Source organism: Phasianus colchicus, chromosome Z (genome assembly GCF_987193195.1).
Source record: "Phasianus colchicus chromosome Z, bPhaCol1.hap1.1, whole genome shotgun sequence".
Classification (NCBI taxonomy): Eukaryota; Metazoa; Chordata; class Aves; order Galliformes; family Phasianidae; genus Phasianus; species Phasianus colchicus.
The window spans coordinates 48711391-48723793 of record NC_143476.1 but is presented as its reverse complement, the minus strand read 5'-3'; the positions used below and the strand labels follow the sequence as shown (position 1 = coordinate 48723793).

Below are 12403 nucleotides of genomic sequence, written 5' to 3'. Positions count from 1 at the left end.
ATGATCACTGTGATCCTTTTCAACCCAAGCCATTCTATGATTCTATGATTTGACTTCTGATATTGCAGTTCTCACAGCTGATGGCAGATGTTTAGGAGACATTTGTCTAAGTCCTTCACTGAGGACTTTGTTGTCAAACTACACACATTATGATTAGTATTGGTTTTTGGTACTTCAGTCACGATGTACATTGATCACAACTCTTGTCTTTTCCCAGAATAGAATAGATTTTTGAGGCTCTGCAGCTGAAAAAAGTAGGACCAGCAACTGTAAAGACCAGTTTTAATGTTTTCTGTGGTAGTAGCTCCATAATTTGAGCCCAAAGTATCCAAAAGAAATAGCAGCACTTGTATTGGTCAGTCTTGGTTTAAGATATATTCTCTTCCAACAGGACGCGGTGCAATTATTGAATATGACACAATGTGCCAGGTGCGGTTATCACCCCCAACCATGTCCCTTTAATCAAACTTTAGAAGCTTTCTAAAGCTGACGGGGATGCGACTTCCGCCCAGGTGAGAGCGAAATGTTACCTTCACCTCTCGGGGACGACTCCCACCGCCCTGCGGGCACAGCCACTGCCCTCCATCACCCAGCTCGCCTCGAGGCCGTCACCCCTCAGCACGGACGGGGCTGGGGCGCGGCCACGCCCTCCTGCCGCGGCCATTGGCCAGCTCTGCTGCCTGTCGGGGCGGGGTGGGTGTAGAGCTTGAGCGCAGACGTAAGGGATGAAGTTCGTGTAGTGTCGCTGATGGTGACGGCAAAGGCGGGGGGGCGGAGGTTGCATGTGTGTCGAGATGCTTCTCCAGACGGCGTGAGTGCCCAAGCCCAGTGCCGCCCCCGGAGCGTGCACGTTCACCGCGCCCGTGCCGCACCTTGCTCCACGGTGTCCCCCCCAGAGGCAGCATGGTGGACGTGTTCAGCGGGCGGCTGCTGGTCAGCAAAGACGGCCGCAGCGTGGACCCCGAGGAGGCACTGCAGAACAAGGTGGTAGGCCTCTACTTCTCGGCCGGCTGGTGCTCGCCCTGTCGCGACTTCACCCCCGTGCTCTGCGACTTCTATACCGAGCTGCTGGAGGAGAGCCAGCCGCCCGCGCCATTCGAGGTCGTCTTCATCTCCTCTGACCACAGTGCCGAGGAAATGCTGGGCTACATGCATTCCATGCACGGCGACTGGCTGGCTCTGCCCTTCCACGACCCCTACAAGCAGTGAGTACCGCGGGGGCCGGCTCGCATCCCCCTCTCCGGCATAAGGACTTTCCCGTACCTCTGCCTGATCCCTGTGCAGCCCTGATTGGTGCTTCCCTGTCCTGCGGGATTTTGGCCGCATCAGCCCTCTGCTGCTTTCATCGTTCTGTCCTCTGGGCAGGGCTGCTGCTGGCTCTCTATCTAGGCTTTTCCAGCACAGCGGTAGTTGTGGGTTGCCCGATTTGGCAGCGCTCTGGAAAGAAATAAGAGTGAAGGAGTAGCAAAACTCGTTGCCGACGAACTGAAGGGAGAGCAAACGTTGCCATAGTTTTGGCTGGGATGGAGTTAATTTTCTTCATAGAGGCTTGCTTGATAATGTACTTCGGATTTTTGATGAAAACGGTGGTAGGACACAGATGTTTTAAGTTGTTACAGGGCAGTGCTTATGCGAAGTCAATGACCTTTCTACTTCCGCTGCCCTGACAGCAGGAGTGCACAAGGAGCCGGGAGGGGACACAGCCAGGGGGGCTGACCCGTGATAGCCAAATGGGTTTCACATACCACGTGTGTGGTAGTAAAAGCTGGGATGAGGTAAGGAGGCAGGGGCATTCAGAGTGACGGTGTTTGCCTTCCCAGGAAGCAGTTACTTGTAATGACCCTGTTCTCCTGCCTGCTGATGAGATGCAGCAGATGAATTCCTTGTCTTGCTTTGCTGATGCGCATGGCTTTTGCTTTCCCTAGAAAGCTGTCTTTATCTCAACCTATGAGTTCCTGTATGTTTATCTTTATGATTCTCTGCCCCACCCCACCAGGGGATAGTGAGCAAGTGGCTCTGTGCTGCTGAGCTGCCCGCAGGGTTAAGGCATGTTTATAAACAATTTGAGATACGCAGCTTGGTAAAAAAACAAATTCAGCTGATAAAAAGGGACAAAAAATTCCTGTGGTAATATATTTTTAAATGGACATTACTGTAGGCAGTTTGCTCAGCAGAACAACAAAAGGAGGAGATATGAGCATGTTTGAAGAGTAGGGTGAGGGACAAAACAAGGACTGTTATGATGACAAAAATTAAAGATATATATGCATTTTGACTACCCAGAAACATGATTTAGTTCCTCAGAAGAATTCTAGATTAAGGGGGCACACAGAAGGTACTGGAGAAGAGGGGGGAGGGCGCTGAAATTTCTGTAGGCTGAAAATGTTTCCTTAGCTTTGGATTAGGTAAAGCAGTAGATTTAGTTTATCCATGTAAAGTTATATATAAAAAATGTATTAAATAATGAAAGTAAAGGTACAGGTGGTCCATATGTTGTCTTATAAGAACAGCGATGTTTCAGTCAGTGAAGTCAGGAAATGAGTTGCTTGTTTGGTGTACCTTGACAACCACAAGAGTGAACAACCTGATCCCAGGAATTATGTCATCCTTCCTTGGATCATTCCTGGATGTCACCTAGTGCTATAAAGAAACCACTTAATGTTATGTCTTTATTTTTTTAATGGCAATTTCCATGAACTCAGAAATAGATTTAAAAATACTTTTTCATAGCTCTCCAAATGCTTCCCAGGCAGTAGTTGTATTCAGTAACTGCTTAACACTAGTAGAATTTGGGCCAACTTCCTGAAGAAAATGTAATACCTGAAGTCACTTCATCCAGCATAGGTCACTGGAATGTGCTTACAGCTTCAGACTGAGTGGATTAGGGTTCTATTTCGAACTGTGCTATGACGTGCCCAAGTCATGTGGAATGGAAGTATGGAGGCAACCTAATCAGCTTTTCAGACTCTAGTGACCTTCAGATACCTGTAGTGAAATATGGTTTGTGCAGTCAGGGGTCAAAATGTATAATGGAAGAACAAAGTATGGGGAAATAGGAAAATAAAATGATTTTGAAGCTGTTCCTTGTTTACAATAAAGAGTTGTGTGAAAATGCTTAAGAAGCCTAGGTTGAATTAGCTGGCAATTCAGTTTCAGAGATATTTATGAATCACTGTAAACATTTTACAAGTGCATCCAACTTGTCCAGACGTAGTTCTGGCCATTTATTTCAGTTTCAAGTAAGAACACAGTTTTAAATTATATCAAGTTGGTATTTTAACATTTTGTGTATTTATTAATCTTTATTCATTAACCTTTTAAAAATTCCATTGTAAGTCATTCAAGTTGATTTCCTTCGTGCTTTCTCTCAAAGTCTACAATGAAGTTAGTGTTCTAGCTGGTGACTTCTGTGTGTAAATCTGCAACTTAGACTAGTGTCTCTTATAGGACAAAAAAGCTGACTTGAAATTGGATAAAAAGGTTTTCACACATGGAGGTACAACATTTCATGGGGCTGAATTTCTTCCTGTTTAGAAGTAGCCTATAAGGTAGTGGGCAAAACGTACGTTCCTGTGGAGAAGCAAAAAAGTGAATTCACAGCAAGATCTCAGGACTCTTCTGTGCTGCCAGTCCTGACTGTTTTCTCAGAGATGGCAAAAAGGTTTACTTTTACTGCAGTAGATAACCTATGACATGACTAGTAGGAGATATTACTCCTGATGTTTGACTGCTTGCAGTTTTGATGTGGATTTTGCTGCTGCAGGCACAGGCTTTAGGTTCTTGCAGAGATGGGACAAAGACATCCTAGAAAAAAAGGAGCAGTAGAGGAATGGGAATAATAGAAAGCTAGAGAAGGAGTAAAGGGGAATATATTAACAACAGATGTTAGTAAATAGGGACTGCTGTGTTCATTATGATATGTGAAGAGACTGCTGTGTTTATACCTAATTATACTATGAAATCAGACATTCTTTGTGTAGCTGTCTGTGCTAGTCATTCTACAAGCTGACTGGTAGGCAAGCTCCTATCAGTGGAAACTAGAATTCAAACAGTCCCAAATGATGGGAAGGGGAAGGATATGCTTACATTTTATATTAGAAACTTTAGACTTGAATGTGGACTAGCATCTTTAGAAGTGTGTCAAGGGAACTGAAAAAGGCAAGTGAGAAGTATCTATAAGTAATTAAGAGTTGTAACCTGTTTAAACTGATCCCAAATCTGAACCCTAAAATTGAATCCCATTCTTACAGTGTGCATCTTTGATATCATTAAGTGACTAATGCTTAACAGTGCAGAAAGTTCACTGCTGAAAGAAAATACACATGGCTGTGGATTGCAGCATGGCAAGATGGAAGTACTTTTGCTTGAAAAATACTGGACAAGTGAAGGCTGTTAAAACTGAAGTGTTGTTAAATATCACTTTAACCTAGTGAATGAGTGTATTGTATATGTTTCCATTATGATATTAACTTTGTCACGTGTTGTCTGTCTCTTAAGAACCCTTTTATGGATAGATCTTAAATTGTCATATAAATTATTCACTAACTCTGGTAAGCAGCTAAGCACCACTTGCTGCTTGTTCGCTTAGCTGCCTTTCCACCTCCACAGTGGAGGCTAGAGGGATTAATCTGAGAGGAGGGAACTTGTTGAAATAGTGTTGAAGTAAAGACAGCTTTAAAGATGAAGTGCAACTGCGTCCACGAACAAAGCAAAATAAGGAATTCAGTTGCAACAACCTACCAGAGGCAGATGTTGAGCCATTTGCAGAGAAGCAAGGATTAATTACACATGATGAAAAGATGACAATGCCAGTGAAATCTAAATGTCCCCCCACTTTCTCCTTCTTTCTCCCAGCTTTTATTGCTGACTCTGTCATGTGGTTTGGGAGATTCCTCTGATCAGTTGGGATTCACTGTCTCAGCCATGTCCTTTACCAGGCTCTCGCCCACCCTCAGCTTCCTGACTGGCAGGACAGCATGACAAACACAGACTTGACTGTGTAAGTACTGCTCAACAATAGGTAAAACACTGGTGTGTTGTTACCAATACTGTTCTAGGTCCAAATGCAAATCACAGCACTGTGTGGGTTTCTATGAAAGAAATAAGCTCTACCGTAGTCTAAAATCAGTACTTGATACTGTAAAATATTTGTACCCTCGAACATTCCTCAATAAGATTCTCCTAAAAATCAAAGGCCTAACAAACTTCAGTGACTTCCAGGATTCTTAAATAATCTTTCTCATCTTTTTGTATTTTGTATGTGAATGAAGGTTGTCATCTTGTGTTGTGTTGGCCATCTTGCATGGACAAAAAGTAACAGTTGAAGGATTTTGCTAAAATATTCTTTAACTATGAAAAGGCTACTCATCTGGTCTTCCCCAGCTATCCTTTTTTATAGCTTTCTCTTCTTCTTTGACTATTTGGATTTTAGGTTTCTCTTCTCAGTGAGAAACAGTACATAACTGTAGGCTTCACCTTGGAATATCTTCTTCCAGCTGATATTTTAAAATGTCATTACTTATCACTTCAATGTATTGCAAGAAAATTGAGTTTTCCTTTGAGGCACAGGATGTTTCTGATTATGGTTAGTGATTAAACTGTCATTGTTAGTTCATCTGATGGTGCCTGTGTTCTTTGTACAGCTGAGTCACAGCATCTGAGATCCCCATAGGTGATCTAACAGGTTTTAAAATGCTTTTGTAAATACCTCTAACACATCCATGGTGATGAAGAAGTGATATCTGCAGATCCATTCCTGAGCATTCTTCAAGTCTAGTCGTACAACCGCCTACACACAAATGTAAGCAGAATCTGTGTGCATGCTTCGGTCTGGTTTGATGCATGCAACCTTCTGTCTAGGGCTGCATAAACAATATATTGTGCTAGGGTACTCATTCCCTTAGGAAAGCAAACTGTTATTTCCATTCTCAACGGCAAATTACCTTCAGTTTCCACAGTTCTGCCTGTACTACAATTGTGTTAGGCATCATACTCTATTTGATTGTCTGCTGAAGCAATACAGTGCATCTTCCATCTTGTTTACCTTACTACTGATATGAGATAACCTTTTTCATTCTGCTTGCATGAATTTGCTTTGGGTTGGGTTTTTTTCCTACCTTTTTAGGAGACTTGAAAACAGTCTGTGGGTATCCTTGGTAGCTTGTTTTTATTTCAGAGTTGTCTGAACAAGCCTGTGTTGCTAGACCTTATTATTTCTCTGCTGAAAGTTGATGCTAATTACCTGGTAAAGCAGCATCCGTTACCTATTTAAGGTTTTTCTTGCAAAAAATGAGAAGAAAAATATTTCAGGAATGCTTTCTCTGGTCTTGTATTTTATGTAGGATTTTAAAGGTTTCTCCTTGTTTCAGTGAGGACAGATAATGTCTAATATGCTAATGCCTATGCTAATGAGTGTGTGATCAGACACAGCCAGCATGGCTTCACCAGGGGAAGGTCATGCTTAATCAACCTGGTAGCCTTCTGTGATGGAGTGACGGCATTGTTGGACAAGGGAAAGGCGACCAATCTCATTTACATGGACTTGAGCAAGGGCTTTGACGTGGTCCCCACCACATCCTTATCTTCAAATTGGAGGGATGTGGATCTGATGGGCAGAACCACTTGATGGATAAAAAATTGGTAGAGAGGCCACAGACAGAGGGTGGTCATGAATGGCTCTATGTCTGGGTGAAGGCTGGTAATGAGCAGCGTCTGTCTTGGGACCGGTGCTCTTTAACATCTTTATCAATGACATCAATGATGGAATCGAGTGCACCCTCAACAACTTTTCTGACGACACCAAGCTGAGTGGTGCGGTTGACATGGGAGAAGGAAGGGATGCCATTCAGAGGGACCTCAGCAGGCTTGAAAGGTGGGCCCAGGTGAACCTGATGAGGTTCAACACAGCAAAGTGCAGAGTTTTACACTTGGGCTGGAGGAATCCCAGGCATCTATATCGACTGGAAGGAGCGGTCCTTGAGAGCAGCCCTGCAGAGAAGGACCTGGGGGTCCTGATGGATGAAAAACTTAACATGAGCCAGCAGTGTGCTCTTGCAGCTCGGAAAGTAAATGGTATGGTGGGCTCCATCGGAAGAGGGGTGGCCAGCAGGGACAGGGAGGTGATTGTCCCCTTCTACTCTGCTCTTGTGAGGCCCCATCTGGAGAACTGTGTCCAGGTCTGGAGCCTCCAGTACAAAAAAGACAGAGCTGTTGGAGGGAACCCACAGGAGAGCCACAAAGATGATCTGGGGACTGGAGCACCTCCCCTATGAAGACAGGCTGAGGGAGCTGGGCTTGTTCAGCCTGGAGAAAAGAAGGCTGCAGGGTGACCTCATTGCAGCCTTTCAGTACCTAAAGAGGGCCTACAAACAGGAGGGGAGTCACCTCTTTGGAAGGGTAGGTGTCAGCAGGACAAGGGGAAATGGTTTTAAATTGAGGGAGGGGAGATTTAGATTGGATGTCATGAGGGAGTTCTTTACAGAGAGAATGGTGTGGTGCTGGAACCGGCTGCCCAGAGAGGTTGTGGATGCCCCATCCCTAGAGGGTCATGGCCAGATTGGAGGAGGCCCTGGGCAGCCTGATCTAGTATTAAATGAGGAGGTTGGTGGCCCTCCATGTGGCGGGGGGTTGGAGATTCATGATGCTTGAGGTTCCTTCCAACCCTGGTGATTCTGTGATTATATTCTGATATTGCTTGCTTTGTCGCCATCGTCTGGTTTTTCTGGTGCTCGGTTTCTGCCCACTTTGAAAAGCAGTGCAGGACAGTCATTTTCTGTAAAGCAGATAGTTGTTGATAGTTCAGGCAGGCAGTGATGAAGTCACTCAGGGAAGCTTGCAAGTTATCAGAAGACATTAGGGCCATTTGTTGAGGGAGTGCAAGTAGTATTTTCTTCTCTCCCTTCTGGGATATGGTGAGGGATAAAGAGTGGGGTAGGAAAACTTAGAATAAGTGACTGAAAGGCTGGTGCTATGTCAGAAGCTTTGAGTTCTTTGCTCATGGAGTAGTTTACTTTGCACTTGTCCTGATGGCTGTGGATTGGTCTCATGTGTCTTCAGGGGGAAAGGGGATCCTAGTCCAGGAGGTGTAAGAGTGTTAAACTAAGTAAGAAGGAGGAAGAGGGTAAAATGATGCTCACTGGGGTTGAGCAAGTAGTTCAAAGATTTCAACTAGATTTATGGGGGGAGAGGGTGGAAGTCAGTGGGACAGAGAAGGGCTAGGAGATGATGTTCTAGCATATTGCAGGGAAAAATTTCTGGATTGTCCTTTAGGATCTTGTGAGATCTCCTCAGAGGAATATGTTGCAAATTCCTCACCTGAAATTTTCTTGCATCCCTTTAGGGATACTTGGACCTGCTGCTTCCCTAATGTTTCTGTATAGTAATGCACACAGTGTGAGAAATAAACAGGAAGAGTTAGAGATCTCTGTATGGTTGCAAGTCCATGATATCATTGCAATCACAGAGATGCGGTAGGACAGCTCACATGACTGTGAAATGGTGTCATAGATAGCTACATGCTTTTTAGGAAAGAGGCTGGCTAGGCAGAGTGGTGGAGTTACTCTTTATGTGAGAGAGCAGCTAGAATGTATTGAACTCCACCTGGGGGTGGGTTGTGTAGCAGTGGAGAGCTTGTGGGTGAGAATTAAGGGGCAGGCTAGTATGTGTGACACTGTTGTGGGTGAGTATTATAGGCCCCCTGATCAGGAAAAGGAAGTGAATGAGGCCTTCTACAAGCAGCAGGAAGTAGCGTGATCCCAGGCACTAGTTCTTATGGGGGACCTCAGTTATACAGATATTTGTTGGATAAGCAACATGGCTAGGCATGTGTGGTTCTGACAGTTCCTGCATTATGTTGAAGATAACTTTCTGATGCAGGTGGGGGCGTTACTGGACTTTGTTCTTACTAATAAGGATAGGCTTGTTAGGGAAAGTCAGGGGCACCTTGTATGTAGTGATCGAGAGATGGTGGAGTTCAGCATCTTGAATGGAAGAAGCAAAACAAAAAGTAGGATTGCTACCCTGGATTCTAGGAGAGCCAATTTTGATCTCTTTCAGGACCTACTTGGAGCTATCCTGTGGGCTAGGGTTAGAGTGTAAGGGGGCCTGTGAGAGCTGATCAGCATTTAAACAGCACTTTTTCCAAGATCAGGATCAGTGCATCTGTACAAGTAAGAAATCAGGGAAAGGTGGCAGGACACCTGTATGGATGAGCAAGGAGCTCATGTATGAACTCAAAGGGAAGAAGGTACATGAAATGTGGAAAAAGGGTCTGACCACTTGAGAAGAATGTAGGAATGTTGTCAGGGCCTTTGGGGATGTGGTGAGGAAGGCTAAAGCCCACCTGGATTTGAATCTGGCAAAGGAAAGAAAGGATAATAAGAAAGGCTTTTTAATGTATGTCCCCAGTAAAAGGAAGACTGGGGGGAAATGTGGCTGTTCTGGTAATGGGATGCCAAGAAGGTGGAGGTACTGAATGCATTCTTTGCTTCTGTCTTCACTGATAAGACTCCCCCATGGGAATCTTGGACCCTGGATGTAAGTTAGAGAGTCTTGGGAATGGAAGGTGAGGGAGAAGATGGTCTGAGAGTGTCTAGGCACGATCAATGTACGTAAATTCCTGGGCACCAATGGGTTGCATCCACATGGGCTGAAGGAGCTGACAGAGGTGACTGCTGAACCGTCTTGGAGAATGGGAGAGGTGCCTGAAGACTGGAGGATAGCCAATCTCACTTCAGTCTTCAAAAAGTGCAAGAAGGAGGATCCAGGAAACTAAAGGCCACTCAGCCTCACCTCTGTCCATGGAAACATGATGGTATAGCTTGTTCAGGACATCAGCTCAAAGCAATTGGAGGAGAAGGAGGATATCAGGAGTAGTCAGCATGAGCTCACGAGAGGGAGGTCCTGCTTGACCAACCTGTCTTCTACAGTGTCATCACCAGCTGGGTGGATGGGGAGAGAGCAGTGGATGTAGTCTACCTGGATTTCAGCAAGGCATTTGATAACGTCTCCCACAACATCCTTAAAATGAAGCTGAGGAATTGTGGGAGAAATGAGTGGACAGTGAGATGAGTTGAGAACTGGCTGACTGGCCAAGCTCAGAGGATTGTGATTGGTGGTGCAGAGTCCAGTTGGAGGCCTGTATCTAGCAGTGTTCCCCAGGGGTTGTTTCTGGGTCCAGTCTTGTTCAGCGTCTTAATCAGTAACCTTGATGAGGGGATGCTGTGAAACGAAGCTGGGAGGAATGGCTGACACACTAGAATGCTGTGCTGCCATTCAGCGAGACATGCACAGGTTGGAAAGCTGGGCAGGGAGGACCCAGATGAGGTTTAACAAAAGCAAGTGTAAAGGAATAACAGCATGTACCTGTACAGGTTGGAGGATGATGTGCTGGAGAGGAGCTCTGCAGAGAGGGACCTGGGTGTCCTGGTGGATGAGAGGTTGGCCATGAGCCAGCAGTGTGCACTTGTTGCCAAGAAGGTCAATGGCTTCCTGCTCTGCATTTAAAAAAAAAAAAAAAAAAAAAAGGCATGGCCAGCAGGTGAAAGGAGGTGATTCTCCCTCTCTGTTCTGCCCTGGTGAAGCCTCACTTGGAGTACTGTGTCCAGTTCTGGTCTCCTCGGTACAAGAAAGACAGGAATGTCCTAGAAAGAGTCCAGCAGAAGTCCACAAAGATGATAAAGGGCCTGGAGTACCTCTCATGTGGAAAGACTGAGTGACCTGGGTCAGTTTAGCCATGAGAAAAGAGGACGGAGGGGGGTCTGATCAGTGTCTATAAATATCTATCTGTTCTGGGAGGCCAAGGCGTGAGGCCATACTCTTTTCAGTGGTGTGCAGTGATAGAACAAGGGGAATTGGCCACAAACTGGAGCGTAGGAAGTTCTGCACAAATGTGTGTAAGAACTTCTTCACAGTAAAGGTGATGGAGCACTGGAACAGGCTGCCCAGAGAGGCTGTGGAGTCTGCTCTGGAGATGTTCAAGATGTCTGTCTGTGAGCCTGGTCTAGGAAGCCTGCTTTGGCAGGGGGATTGGACTAGATGATTTCTGGAGGTCCTTTCCAGCCCCTACAATTCTGTGATTGTGTCTTTCTGTCCTTCAAAAGTTGTCTCTAGTTTTTCTTGAGTTACCTGCTCCATCAATACGAAGTTTGCTGCTGTATGGCTTTTTAATTTTTTCACTTGCAGTTTAACTGTTTTGTTAGAAAACAGTTGATGGCAAGATAGTTATTTGTAATCTGTCCAGATTTTTCCATATCCTGATTTCAAGAAATGATCACTGTTGGTGATATGTGGCCTCTCTTGCCAGTTTTTCTTCTGTTGAGAGTTCAACTTGTGTCATTGAAGGAATTTAATGTGTTTTTCTGTTGCTTTTTTTTTTTTTTTTCTGCTTAAAGTATTATGCTTCTTTACAGATTTGATTTATTACAACATCTTTATACTAGAGTAAATAGCTAATGCTAAGTTAAGTAAAGTATTTCCTCCTAGCCAGCAAAAAAAGACAACTGGTTCTGGCTAATAAAAATGGGATGGAAGGATACGTCACACTGTAATTGACCTCTTTATAGTCCATAAGATTCAGTTTCAATTTCTCTGGAGGCTATGGACAGTGATGAAGAGCAGTGATGGGAAGGTTGCTTCATCTCTCCTAGCTCCCTTAGCTAAGTTTCACCAGGTAAATGTTCGGTTCTGGTTGGGCCTTTTCCATCTCTCCACACTACCCAGTGCTATGCCTCAAACTCTGAAGAGTCTGGACAGTCATTGCTTCTGCTCTGCCATGTGTAGTTACCAGCATACCTTTCACAAGAAATTAGCTGTCTTCTTAGAATGGTCCCTAATGATGTCTTTAACTTTTTTTTCTCTCAGCGATCTGAAGAAGAAATACAACATAACAGCAATTCCTAAACTGGTGATTGTGAAACAAACCGGAGAAGTGATTACTGACAAAGGAAGGAAACAGATCAGAGACAAAGGGCTATCCTGTTTTCGGAACTGGCTTGAGGGTGCAGATATATTTCAGAATTTTTCTAGCTAAATAGAAGTTGACAAGCAAGACAGGCCGTCATGGAGATTTTGTAAAGCTTTTGAACAATGCTTGTGATTTTCAGAACAAGAAGAGTAAGGCTGTATTATTTAATTTTGTTTGAAAAAAAAAATTGTATTTTATGACTTACTGGAATAGATAATCTTCAAGTCAAAAACAATGTCTATTTTATTTGTATTGTTTTATCTACTGTAGTCAGTACAAACCAAAGCGTTCCTAATAATACTGAAGTACTTCAGGAAGTTAAGCTGTTTTAGACAGTAAAGAAGCACTGTGAAATCTATGCAAATATCTTATTCTGCAAAATCTGTAAAAAAAAAAAATATATATATATATATATATCTACAAAGCTATTCTTGTTGTCAA

At 44.2% G+C, this 12403-nt stretch overlaps 1 protein-coding gene across 1 annotated transcript; it reads left to right on the top strand.

The window, feature by feature from the left end:
• Nucleotides 1–678: 678 nt before the first annotated feature.
• NXNL2 (nucleoredoxin like 2) lies at nucleotides 679–12358 on the top strand. Its single transcript, XM_031605469.2, has 2 exons — nucleotides 679–1205; nucleotides 11860–12358. The coding sequence occupies exons 1-2, from the start codon at nucleotides 904–906 to the stop codon at nucleotides 12026–12028; spliced, it is 471 nt and encodes a 156-aa protein (XP_031461329.2). The 5' UTR covers nucleotides 679–903; the 3' UTR covers nucleotides 12029–12358.
• The last annotated feature ends 45 nt before the right edge of the window (nucleotides 12359–12403 follow it).

Excerpts from the sequence above, each read along its gene's own strand:
- NXNL2 (XM_031605469.2), top strand. The coding sequence starts at position 904 with ATGGTGGACGTGTTCAGCGGGCGGCTGCTGGTCAGCAAAGACGGCCGC. Across the intron at positions 1,206-11,859 it reads TTCCACGACCCCTACAAGCA|CGATCTGAAGAAGAAATACA; the intron begins GTGAGTACCGCG and ends TTTTTCTCTCAG.